This window comes from Bactrocera latifrons, unplaced genomic scaffold, assembly GCF_001853355.1.
Source record: "Bactrocera latifrons isolate USDA-ARS-PBARC rearing strain unplaced genomic scaffold, ASM185335v1 scaffold_47, whole genome shotgun sequence".
In the NCBI taxonomy this organism is placed as follows: Eukaryota; Metazoa; Arthropoda; class Insecta; order Diptera; family Tephritidae; genus Bactrocera; species Bactrocera latifrons.
In genome coordinates, this window is record NW_017537123.1 from 949,401 (window position 1) to 962,855 (window position 13,455).

At 37.5% G+C, this 13,455-nt stretch overlaps 1 protein-coding gene across 3 annotated transcripts in view; it reads right to left on the minus strand.

The window, feature by feature from the left end:
• LOC108973251 overlaps positions 1–13,455 on the minus strand; it is a 199,276-nt gene that overhangs the window by 121,549 nt on the left and 64,272 nt on the right. For all 3 annotated transcript variants that reach the window (XM_018940360.1, XM_018940359.1, XM_018940361.1), the window contains exons 9-12: positions 12,351–12,596; positions 10,259–10,444; positions 9,849–9,974; positions 9,618–9,764 (exon numbers count right to left, since the gene is read on the minus strand). In XM_018940360.1, coding sequence (XP_018795905.1) covers positions 9,618–9,764; positions 9,849–9,974; positions 10,259–10,444; positions 12,351–12,596 — 705 coding nt within the window. The remainder of the gene's footprint in view (positions 1–9,617; positions 9,765–9,848; positions 9,975–10,258; positions 10,445–12,350; positions 12,597–13,455) is intronic.

Sequence of the window (13,455 nt, forward strand, 5' to 3'; positions counted from 1 at the left end):
AGATAATGCTTTAGACAATCTACGGTTTTGTTGTCCACCTCTCACTTACTATAGAAACATGGTCTTTATATTTATGTAGTCCATTGTAAGACTCTTTAGAAATACAATTGATATGTTTATAGTTATAGGATGTGTCATTTTGATTCACTACCGTCTTGCTCCCTTGTCTTATCTTTGCGCTCAAGCCATTTGGTGCTCTCTCTCTCAAACTATTTATGTCCGCTATAACCTTTGGAGACAGTCATTCAGTTTGGTGTCTTATGTGTTCCAATATTATGTATCGGTTTGTGTTAAAGCTACGTATTCACAGAGTGAGTGGAACACAATGCACCGTTACACTGCTGTAAGTCTGAAAATACTACTAATGTTATGTTATACTAAGTCCTTGATTGCTATCTTGCAGTTGGTTATAGACTTTCATCTGCCCCGAGCTTAAAGCATTACTGCAAAACAAGTACTTAAGGACGATGGAACTAATAAGTAGCGGCGACAAGGCCAGCAGTGTTTCCTTGTTATCCGTGCATATGCTTTCTGCATCCTCCTGTAGTTATTCAGTAGAGCATGACAGGTCCTCACTATACCTAGACTTCCTCTATGGTAGTCGGATAGAGTTAGAGATTTAGAGATCATCGGAGTATACACCTGCCTCTACTTCGCAATCCATTTTTGACCTATCGGCATATAGCGCGTCTGCATTATTCTCTCTTAATAAATCTCTCCTCAAGTATGGATGGTATCCTCATCCGGAAAAGGCTATGGAAGTCTAACTTTGGGAGATTATAGTCCAATTTTTTATAGCACAACTTGTTGTTACTTTCCGAGTAAAGATTTCTAGGGCAGTTGATGCAGGAGTATATTGAGCGCATCAGCCAGCCATGACTTAATACCCCCAGTAACCACTGCATAGGCTGCTCTCTCTACTCAAGTTAGTTTCCTGATATTATAGTCTCTATTTAAATACTCCGTATGCCAGAATTAGCCTAATGACGAGGATATATAGTATATCCACATAACTACCTATATTTGGTTTCAGGCCCCATAATAATGTTATTATTGTAGGTTCAAATCTCTTTCAAATTAAGAATAGTAATACAAATAGCGACGGTAAAAAAAAATTTCTCGAACTTTCAGTTATGAAATCTTAACGTAAACTTTCTGAAAACTTTAGGCAAGCATCTTCTCGAACTTCTTAAATCTGAAAATGATGTCAAAAAAACAAGCCTTACACGACAGAGCGGAGAGGAAATTCTCCGTTTTCAAGGCTTAAATTAAAATAACTTTATATTAACAATGAATTATTTTGTAACAGAGGTGTTAAACTCCCAAATAAAGACCACTGAAAAGGGTTCTTCTTAAAGTAATTACTTAAATGTAATAAAAGGAAACATTTGTGGTGAGAGAATAGTAAGTAAAAGATAACAGCAAAATATATATGTAAGTTGAGATATCTAAAAAGCGTGTTATATACATAGTAAAAAATCCGAAATTTCGGTTCGAGTGCTACAGAGGCAAACTGCAATTGCTACAAATCTACAAACATACATATATACATATATACAAGGGAACAGTAAGAACCAGGAACACTATGTACAAACTTTATTTAACACGAAACTCAACGTAATTTTTTTTTTTTTTTTTTTTTGGTTTTGATTTGTTTCTGTTTTGGCATCCCACTACAACCAATTTCTGAGTTAGTAACGCGCATTACAACAACACGTTTCCGCTACTCAAAAAACAACGGGCATTTGTGGTTATTTTCATTTTATCAAAATTCTTTTCAACACACTTTCAGTAATTATGTAAGCCAGTGGTTAGATAGAACTTAACGGTAAATGTAACAATGCAGTCAGTTGCAAAACGAAAATGTCGCGCTTGCAGCAATGAAAACATCTCATTTCCGTTGCTTTTTTGTGTTTTTGAAATTTTGTGTGCACTTTGGCCATTTTGAATTTCCAATTAATTTGCTTATTGATATTTAATTGATGAACACACAACAGTTGCTATATAGTAAATGCATTCGCAGTATTTCCGCATTAAACTACTGGCATTTCCGGGGACGCTATGCTAGTGAGAGTGGGGCGTTCTAGTTGCGCTAAAAAATGTAAATTAATTCAACTAGTTTGCATGCAGCATCCGCTAATTAATTATCAAATTGGCTAGAAAAACTCAAACGCGCTGCCACTATTTTATTTCATTACAGTTTACGAGTATCATCTAATGTATTTGTTGTATGAGCGTGCTAAGAGAGAGAGAGAGAGTGAGACAGGGAAAGTTAGATTTGTGGACTCTACATGCCTCACAGGGTTTACGTTTCGGGGCACATCACAGCAAAAGATCTGCGTTAACGCAAATTTGGCGGAATGCCGGCTGCCGCGGCTCTTTGTGTTCTGTTTTCTCGGCACTCGACGCTCAACTCTCGCGCTATCGTCTGCGGCCTCTAAGCGAGATCCCGGCTTGGCCACTCTGAGGTCCCTCGGCAATGGAGCAGCGGTGCAGTGGCTGGCTACAATCGGGTTTCAATTACATTTTGTTGTACCTCACCTCAAAAATTGATTGCATTTGGATGCAGTGTGTAAAATATTTCCCTTTTTCTCTTCTTCTTTTTCTTCTTCCTTCTGGTTATATATCAATAAATTGTATTATATATTTTTTTTTGTCTTTTTTTATGCTCAACAACGAACAACAAGTAAAAATAAAGAAATTTTTGCTGGTTTTGCTTTTGGTGTTTTAAAACAACGACAACAACAACAACGAATTGGTGCTGAATTTTCTTACTTTGGCGAGTGACTTTTTGGGAAGTTCACGTGCGGTCGGTGCGGTTGTGGGCGTGCCGCGTTTGTTGCTGCGGTTTTTCTTTAACACGATTACGCGCATTGTGACGGAGGCGACGACGGCGGCGGCGACGGAAAGGAATGAAAGTTAAAGCGAACGATTGGATTTGTGTTTGCGATCAAGTCTTGACGACGTTTATTTTGGCGTGCTATTCTTCATTAATCATTAGTAATTTTTTAATTGAAAATTTTTATTTTTTCTGACAACGAACTATTTTGGCTTTGTATATTTTCGAATTCTATACAATTTTTTAATAAATTCTACTGCTTAATTGTTTCACGTTTTTTTTTTTTTTTTTTTWYTTKWKYWWYTTTTTWKTTTTTYWTTTTKTKTTTCGATGTTTTCTTAATAATTTTTACTGCTTTACTTAAGGCTCGTAGTTGTCAACACGTTTTATTTTAAATTCTTACCTTATTTAATTTATATTATTTAATTTTTATTTTGAATTTTTAATTTTCACATATATTTTCCTACTAACATTAGCTATGAACTTTTGAACTTATTGATAGTTTTGTTTTTGTTGTAAATGCCACTACTTCATAAAAGTGTGCTTTGTGCGTGTTTCGTTATCTCTTAATCAATATGTTCGAGTTATCTGCATTGAATAAATAATCAGATTGCTTTATAGTGCTATTAGTTTTTTAATAACGGTTTAGGTGCGAATTCTGATAATTATGTCTAACATCGAAATAATATGTGTTTCTCGATTTGTCCTTCTACTTTATTTACCAGTTTCATAATTTTATTTTTCAATTAGATTTAGTTTGGCGGTTTTCAGTGCTAATACATACATACATTTGTATAATACATATTTACACTTTTTCTATTGAACAACTCTGCTATTGACCTTTGCTTTTTAATGCGATTATTTCGAATTTCTACACTGGCATATGTGTACAGTTAAGTCCTTGTGTGCGTAAACGTTTCACTAAAGCATCTTTAGGTGTGCAAATCGAATCTCATTTTATGAATAAATAAACTCTAAGCTGTTCTTGAAAAAAATTAGTGCGATTAGGGATTATATGTAATATCTTCGCTCGGTTCAGAATGTCACCTTAAGCTTGACTTCGTCGAAGTCTTCTGCAGAATATAGAAATTCGCAATATGCTTTAACTGAAAGGCTGCCTTGGACTGAAATTAAAGAACCAAAAATGGTCAATTCCAAATGTCTCCTTACGCCGAAATTAACAGCTTTAGAACTATTTCGAAATCTTTGCTTAAAAATGATAACTATATCAGTCAGTTTTTGATTATCTACATAAAGATGATCAGGTGATAGGAATTAAATAAAGGGGTTACATGGGTTTTTCGGCTTTAAAAAATGTGCTCTTGTTTACTAGGTTGTTCAATAAGATTTTTCGTTCGATAAGAGAAGGCGTTGCTACTAGCCCAACATTTTTTTTTTTTTTTGTTTTGTTTTTGTAATCTTCATATGAACGATTGTGGAGTTCATTTCAATCTGTCAATTCATTCTTTGTTTACAAGCCATTTAGTACAGTAGTGTCACAGAATTTTTTTAAATGGAAAAAATTTAATATCGTGCAGTGATAAAATTCTTATTTTTAAAAGATGTAGCACTAAAACAAATTCACGAACGAAAGTTAAAAGTGTATAATGATTGTTCACCTACAATTAGAACAGTAGAAAGATGGGTTGCTGAATTTAGACGTGGTCGTACGATCAGCGTGAAGGACGTCCAAAAAGCGCATCAACACCAGAAATTATATAGAAAATAGAGGTTATGGTTTTGGAAGATCGTCGATTAACTGAGAGAGATTTAGTAGAGGGTCTACACATCTCATTAGGCAGTGTGAGCCATTTTTTAAATGAAATTTGGATGTTAGAAAGCACAATGGATGCCGCATTCGCCAACAAAGGAACAAAGACACATTCGAATAGGACTTTCTCAGCAACATTTGGAGCATTTTAAATAGAAAAAAGTGGATTTTGTGCATCGATTCATAACTATGAATGAGACTTGGGTCTGTCACCATGATCCTGAATCAAAACAAGAGGCTAAAGAATGGTGTGAACCTGGTTGTTCGGCTTCGAAAAGAGTTCATGTCCGGAAATCTGTCAAGAAGGTTATAGCATAGATTTTTTGGGATGCGATGGGAATTTTGTTTGTGGATTACTTGTAAACTGTTAAACGATTATTTCTGAATATTATTGCAACCCTTTGGATCAGTTGAATGACGAAAAAATTCGTGAAAAACCCGGTTTGCAGAAGAAAAAAATCCTTTTTCATCAAGACAATGCACCGTCTCACAAGAGCGTTTTGACAGTGGCTAAATCCATGAATTAAAGTTCGAATTGTTGAGCATCCACCGTATTCACCAGAATTGGCCCCCAGCGACTTCCTTTTGTTTTGCAACTATTTACAAAAAAAAACCGTCGAGCGACTTTTTTTTTGTTTTTTTTTTTTTGTTTTTGTAACAATGTCAGCAAAAAAAATTCACTTTGTTGTTTTCCTTCGTCCTATCCCTGTTTATAGCTCTAATTAATCTACATTTTTTTTCTACTTTTAATGATCATTTGAGAAGTTTTGTTGTTAACGTGGTGATAAACTTATTTGTTTCCAGAAATTTTTGGATATTAAATTCTCTTGGCCGACGTCTAAATATTTCATTTTTTCAATAAAGAAAAATTACTGAAAATAGACCGTTCTTTACTAGCGCAAATCCTTGTAACCCCTTAGTTTTTTTCACTAGATCTTTAAATAATTCAAAAGTTTTGATATGTTCACAGTCAATAATAATTTTTTTTTTTTTTTTTTCAAACCACAACAAATTGAGGCTTTACTTCTCATTATTACATTGATTAGACACAGACGTCAGTCTTTCATGTTTTCTTTATAGTTCGGTATCCTCATTGCAAATGAGTCCAAGTAGTCTAGGACATTTATAGCACCGAAGACCAACTTTAGAGCGTCAACTGAGTGTTGCTAGGTTACATTTTTCTTTATAGATACATTTTTGTCACCCTTTGAAAAAAAAGTCAGTGAAGTAAAAAAGTAGTGAATATGTTAGTAAGCCAATAAGTGATAAATGAAAATCGAAATAATAATGAATTAGCGTGTGCCACTACAGTTAGTTTACAGTTAATTTACAGCAAAGGTGGCGAGTGTTAGCGTGAGTAGTTAGTGGCTGCAGTACATTGCGTAAATAATTTCTGGCGAATACCATATGAATAGCGCAGTATTAGTAGTTGAAGTGGACAAGTGGTATAGCAAGGCGGCTTCGGGGAAAGTACTTGTGAGTTGAGTGGAAAAGTCACTAGTGGAAAAACGTTTTACTTACATAAGTCAGTAAAGACTACTTAAATTTCGTATAATTCAACTTTGACCTTTTCAGCTTCACTGAGGAAATGTTAGTGGGGATTTTTAAGCTATTCTCCGACGATATCACAACTTAATTATTGTTCTTTGCAGATTTCTTATTACATATTTATGCTCTTTTGCAATTTGTTGGAAGTCGAACTTAAGGAATCACTCAGAAGTTGGAAACTTAGAAATACACTAGCGATTATTCTTAAACGATACTTGATTTTTTAGTTCTTCGCTAATATTGCTATTATGATATTATTATTTTATTGTTGTAGTTTTATTAGTTTTTCTGTAAGAAATATCAAAGAAATTCTTTAAGGATTTGAGAAAGTTCTGAATGTTTCGTAGATTAAGTTTTTAAGCACTCAGGCCTCTCAGAAGCCATGCTCAGCTCAAAGCTTGCTTTATATTAAAAAACATCTGAAACCCCCATCCCGATATATTTATGAATGAAGGCTAAATATTTTTATTTTTTTTTTTTTGCTAAAACCAATAATATACTATTCGAGGCGATCTATCGGTGGCACAGCCGAACATTGGCTTAAAATCTTAAGCCCACTGAAATATGAAGAGAAAATCGGCGAAACCCTGCCGTCGGTACACATATAACCAAGTGAGTATAAATGTCCAAATTATTAGCAAATAAGTGGACAAGATTCGGAGAGTACTCTTTTTATTCTTTGAGAATTTGTTTTTTGCATTCAGTTTATTCATAATTACCATAGAAGTTGGGGAGTTTGTTACATAAATTATTAATTTCATTCTTTTCTGTTCTCTATTTTGTTTATGTTTTTTGTTTTTTTTTTTTGCTACTACAATTTAACACAACTTTTCTAACTAAGTTTATTTACACGTGTGATGCTCATTGCACCAAATATTTTTTTTTTTTTTTTTTTTTNTTTTTTTTTTTTTTTTGTCACAAAAATATCACGCGGCTTCTGCTTGCACTTGCCATCACGCAAGAAAACTACAGAAGATCTTCGAAGAATGCCCCAAGGCACATTCGTGCTCCAGAAGGCACACACTTTTTTACCGCAAACACTTAGTAACGGATTTCGTCGAATTATGCGAAGGGAACCCGCGCCTAAAAACAGACTGAAGAGCAAACGCTACGCCACGCACTGGTCGCACGGACACTATTGGCTAAGCAATGGCTAGTGCGGCGGCCACAGCGACGGCAACGGCGGCGCGGAAGTGTTTCATTCACAAAACACCCATACACGCACGGTATCAGAAATAGTTCTCCCGATGCACGGTTACACTGCTTTAGGCGTTTGGCGGCTTTAGCGTAGGCGTAGACCAACAGCTTGTGTGGCACGCAAGCGAGTGGCGATTTACTGTTAACCGTTTTCCGTTCGAAATACACTCGAATTGTCGAAGCACGTGACTGGCTGTGCGGTCTGTAAGGCCTTTCGCTTTTATATGTTGAGTTACACGAAATAGATTTACAAGTTGCAGCACAGCATTTCAATTCGGGCTTTTCCGTCTTCAAAGACCACTTTGTGTTTGTATGGCACACTGTTCGGCGCAACACGACCAGCTTTATTGTTGGCGTGACAGCAACTATGCTCTCTTGCAGAATGTTATACTTTCGCTCTCTCACTCTTTTCGCAACTCTTTTTTGGGCGTTTATGCTGGCGCCTTCGTTTCGCTTCGCCTCATTTCACTTCACTACGCTCTGCACCGAGTGACAGTCGTTTTGGCGTTTTTAATACTCGACTTTGACACTTCTTGCATTGCTTTGCAGAATCGTTATGACTTCATAATTTTTTTAGTGCCCCATCAAAAAATGGGAATACAAAACCTCGCAAAGCTGTGCCAATTTAATGAAGTAAGTTCTTTTTGAAGTTATTGTATTTTGCTAGCAATTTGCACACTTTCTGTCTTCACGTTCTCATTCTGCCTTTCGCTTGTGATTGTGCAGCTATCTATTTATAAACACTGTACAAAGTAGAGTAAGCGCGGGCGTAGGAGGAGAGAAAGGGTCGATTGCTGTTTTATTTTTAACTGTTCACCACTCATTTACTGTTTTCCCGTTATTCGTTTCCTTTTTCTTTTCAGGTTATGCACTAATTGTTTTTGTTTACAAATTCGATTAGAAAAACTCCAAATACACCCCTCAAGTGCCGTCCCACGTGGATAGCACACTTTCCGAATATCTACCGAAATATTTCGAGGCACATTGCCTTCTAGACCGCACTTAGGCTAGACAAGTGTGGATGGAGAAAGCCGCCTTAATCCAATTTGACTCCATAACAATTTCAATTTCACGTAATCACTTTGCTCCAAATCGTTCGGATTTTCAATATTAATTCACCTTTAGCTTCAATCACAGTCTGACATATTTAGCGCCGCGTCTGGTTTATTTTTGTTTCTATTTTCGTCTTCAATCCGTAACGTTTATCGCTCCTTTGCTCTCCGCTTCGCAATTGTAAATGCAGAAACGACCTCGCGTTCGTTCGCTCGCCACTTGACTGACATTAACGGGAGTCTCGAGTGACAGCTGGAGCAATGCAATGCTAGGTAAGTGTAAGAGACTCTGCGAAACATTTAAGTGGCGGCTGAAGATGAGTAGGTCACATGCGCATTGCGGCAGTCGGTCGTATGCTCAGCTGCGAAGTTGCAAATGTCAGTGTGACAGCTGTTCGCAAAGAATCACACAAACCCATGCACTTGTAGCATAGACTTTCACGTGTACACTCATCTCGTTAAGTAGGTCAATGTCACTTCCATTTGCATGAACTTCATGCAGAAAATTCTGCTAAGAAAGCTTGTGGAGCTTTCAATAACAATATGAAGGAAAAAGCTCGCATAAGACTTTCGATTACCTGTTGCTTAAGGTGCCTTAGAAAGCTGTTTGGCAGCTTTTCAAACTTTTTGCTAAAAGCTTAGAGGCAAACAGGATACGAAAACCGGAAGCTGCATTTATGTCGATGCTACAGCAAACTGAAGAAAGCTTAAAAAGCTTACAACTGCAATAACGTTAATGTACATACATAGCTACAAGTTTATCCGTGCTAACAGATAAAACTTTTCATGGTAAGCTTACGTGGCGTTAAAGTTTCTGTTCAATTATAGACTTGTTAAGCTCTCACTATAAATGAAGTATAACATAGGTGTTCTTATAGCGAAAGCTTTTAGAACAAAAGTACTAAATACTTAACGCTTTCAAAGCTCAACTTCAAAAACAACATTGGCCATACGAAAAAATCAATGTGCGATTCCAAAAAAACAGCAACATTAATATTAGACAACTTTATGAAAAAATGAATCAATACTCGTTTAAACTGTCAAAATTTCTAAATGATGGTCTCACAACCACCACCCGGACATCTGGGAATAAATGTTTTTCTTGGTGTGATTGTAAACGTAAGGTGCAAGTTTCTATGCAATATTTCTTTGGAAGAAAGCTCTTCTTTTTAGACAGCATCTTTAGCTTGATGAGTGAATTCCCACTTACCTGTGCTTTGATGGCAGCGAAGTGCAACTGCTTAGCGCGCAAATCAAATTTCTTTAAAGAGAGCTCCTCCTGCAACTCATTGACCTTGTTGTACAGTTGTCCCTCGATGCCACGCTGCTGCGTGCGGTTCAAGCCGTCCACGGTATCCTTGAGGGCAGAGATAGAGAATGAGAAAGATGGAGATCTCGTTAGCTTCAGTTAATCTTTGTACTGGAGTAACGGTACAAATACCTGTAAAAGACGTATTTGCATTTCCAGCTCATGCGCCTCCCGCTTCAGCGATTCTAGGGCCGGGCGCAACGACAACGTCGAATGGCGATCGAAGACCAGCTCGTTGCGTAGCACCGGAGCCATTTCCTGTGGAAACCAAATCAAGTTTATAAGCAAACAAAGCAACAACACAAAATACCGAAAAACAGCCGTTAAAGTAAAAAAATTAAAAAGCAGTCTAATTGCCATTTCTGACGAAAAACCATAGAAAATGTTTCAGAGCAACAATTTTGAAAACTTTTAAATTGAAGATAAGATGAAAAGAGCTTTGCCTCTTTAGGCTGTACTAATTTTTGACTTAAAGAGATAACTGTAAATCAATTGCGTTGTTGAACAATTGATGAACATATTTGTTCGTTCCGTTCGCTCACATTAAAATCGCCGTTATCCTCGACTTCGGCCGGCAGCTGCGGCGGCGCAAACATGCGCTTAGGAACTTTTTGCACCTGTGTGGGCAGCGGCGGCAGAATGCGTACGAAGCTTGTGAGGTCCTGCATCGGCGACACGGCGCTACACTGCGCGGTGAGAGAGCCGTAGCGCTTCGCTTGATCCGATGCCTGCAAAGAAATTTCGAAAGCAAATAAGTGAAGGAAAACGCTTCAACAGAATTTCCTGAAAGTTGATCAAATTAAAATGTCGCTGAGCTTTTAAAAGTAAAACCCAAATGTAAATATTTGTATTTGCATATTTTGTGTGCGTGTCTGTGTGCACTTGTAATGGAATAACGTTACTAATTAAATTGGAATTCATAACGATTCCATTTAACTACACATTGTTTGCTTGTTTTCTCATTTTATTATTGCGGCCACAATAATTTTATTACAATTGAACCGTGGCAACAATGACCATTGCCGTTATTGTTGTTATTAATGGTCAACCAGGTATCGCTCAAGCCAATAACGTGTGCAAACCGCCGTTTGTGTTGAGCGTGACCAGACCGACGCACGCAAGCAACGCAACAGTTGCGGTTGCAAAGCCACTAGCGTTCATTCATACAGACATACACACACGTGGACGGCTTGTGTTCCACCTCCGAAGCCGCATGCGAATTTTAATTTTAATCGAAAATTTCTTCCAACAATTTATTCATGTGTGCAGCAAATCAGCGCTGACCTTTACACAATACTAACTCACCCACAAATGCAGCCAACCACATTTACGAATACGAAAATGTAACTCAATTGTTTTGTTAAAAACTTTGGAAAACAATGTGCATACATTTCAGCTAACTATTTGATAATTAATAATTAACCGTACTCTACGAGGTCAGTTACTCAGGCAGTCAAAATTGTAACGACAAATATACGCGAAATCAAAACTCCGTAGTTAGATGACAAATACTTCATTCGTTTCGCAGTCTGGAAGTATGATACGACTCGTTGTGGATGGTGGATGCTTCAAAATTCCTAGTCAAGCTCTCCCAGTTTTTTCCGAATCGTCAAATATGTGTGTAGTCTACCATTGTTGATCAGCTCTGGCTGTTTTTTTCGATTGCTTGGTTCAATCTCATCCGGTTGCTGACAGCAAAGTCAATCGTTCGACCAGGCTGGAGCAGCTCAAAGTGGATAATACCTTTAAAATCCCACCAAGCACTCAGCAAATCCTTTCCACGTGTCAATCCTGGCTTTGCGACCATATGTTGGCTTGATTTGTTGGTTCGATTTCATTTCGTTTCAGCAAAAAATCGCAGACGTTAATTCGGTTCATTAAATTTTTCACAGACAATTCATGTGGTGCCCAAACATTGAGCTTAATTTTGTAGCCAGTTTTTTTTAAGTGGTTCAAAATGCTGGCAATCTCATGGCTGCTTATGTGACGGTCCTGGTCAACATTTTCCGTAATTTCATCGACTTTTCAACGACAAGTTGACCAGAGCTAAGTGCACCTGAAGCATTCTTCCCTTTTTTATACAAAAATTTTAAAATATAGCGAATTTCTTCATTATTGTCGCTCATTTTTGAACATCTGTAACTTTTTTTCATCTTCCCGAAATTATTATTATTTTTTTTTTTTTTTTTGTCAAATGAAGCTTAAAATCTCCTGCACCTCAGCACTATATGGTATGAAACAATGTGATTGGTAGCACTGGAGATATACGACTGCAATGACATCTATTAGTAAAGTACAAAAAGACTTTTTCGGCTGACCGACTTGACCGATCACAATCAAGATCTATACCCTTTTAAACTTTACGAAATGCACTTGTAAAGGGTATTTTAGCTACGATGCAGCCGAAGTTGGCTTCTTTTCCCGGTTTTTAATTAGATAAGCGTATTTTGTGGGAATTCCATTATCTTTTAAACGAGTCTTCCATTTCAATGCCAACTAACGGCGTTAAAAATGCCACCAAACAAAAATTATTTATTGAAAAACGGGACAAAAGTGTTTGTGAAAAATATGAAATATGAATTTTTTGATATGTCAAGTGCCACATAAACCTAGAAACCGGTAACGACGACTCACCTTGTTCGCAATGACATCGGCACCCTGTTGTATCGATTCGGCGATAATACCGCATAAATCATTGTGTATCTCCTCCAGTTCTTGCATCAACTGCGGCACCGTCTCACAGTGGTAGGTCTCCAGCATGGCATTGGTGGCATGCAACTGTTGCACGTACGCATTGTGTGCGTCTATGTATTCGGTGAGTGAGAGTGGTGTGGGATTTTGACGATGCGACAAGTAACACTGTTTGTAATCCAAACGACACTGCAACGAGAGCGCACAACAAACAACAAAAACAAGAGAAAATGTCATTTAACGGTTGAGCAGACAATGTAATCGGGTAAATTGAGGAGAACCGTGCATAGGAACCATTTCGTTTTATGTAAAGAAAGCCGAAAGGTGGGAAGGAGAATACAATTATCGTTTTTTAACTCTTTTCAACTTAAATCGTTCCGGTTATTGATACTGTCTATTGCATCTTCTGAGTTCAGCGCGAAAATTGACAATTTTAGACTTAAAATGTGGGGATTGCCATCCATTTTTCTTTCTATCTGCCATATATGGTCTACCCTGGGCCAATCTGCTACCGCAGCAAGTGCGCTGTAAGTCATCTTATGCTGCGCTGCTTCCACACTAAAAAACAAAGTCACAAAGAGGAGACATGCTCCCACATAGAGGTGAGCTCTTCTCAATAACCTTTGTACAGGTTGTCTGCTTCGGGCGTTTTTAAATTTTTGTTTGTTCTTTCTTTTAAGTAAGCTCAAGATGCAAGCATAAAGCTAGAGAAGGCGAGGCAAAGCCCAGAGGCACCCTTGCAGCAAGTGATGAGCGCCTGACGCGAGCGCTGCATGCAGTAAGCACCTCCCCACCCAGCATAACGGCTCACATACGTCCGTGTTTGCGCATTCCGACATGCATATTTATAAGCTGGAATGGCGAGTGCATTGCGCTCATGAATATTCCAGCGCCGCATAAGGACATTGCGGAATGCATATGTTTTCTTCTTGTTTATTGCCCTCCCTCCGCGCTCTTATATTTAAATTATTTTACTTCTTAGCATTTTCGGACTTCAACATGGTTCCATGCACGATTTTTTCACGATTTTGTTTTTTTTTTTTTTTTT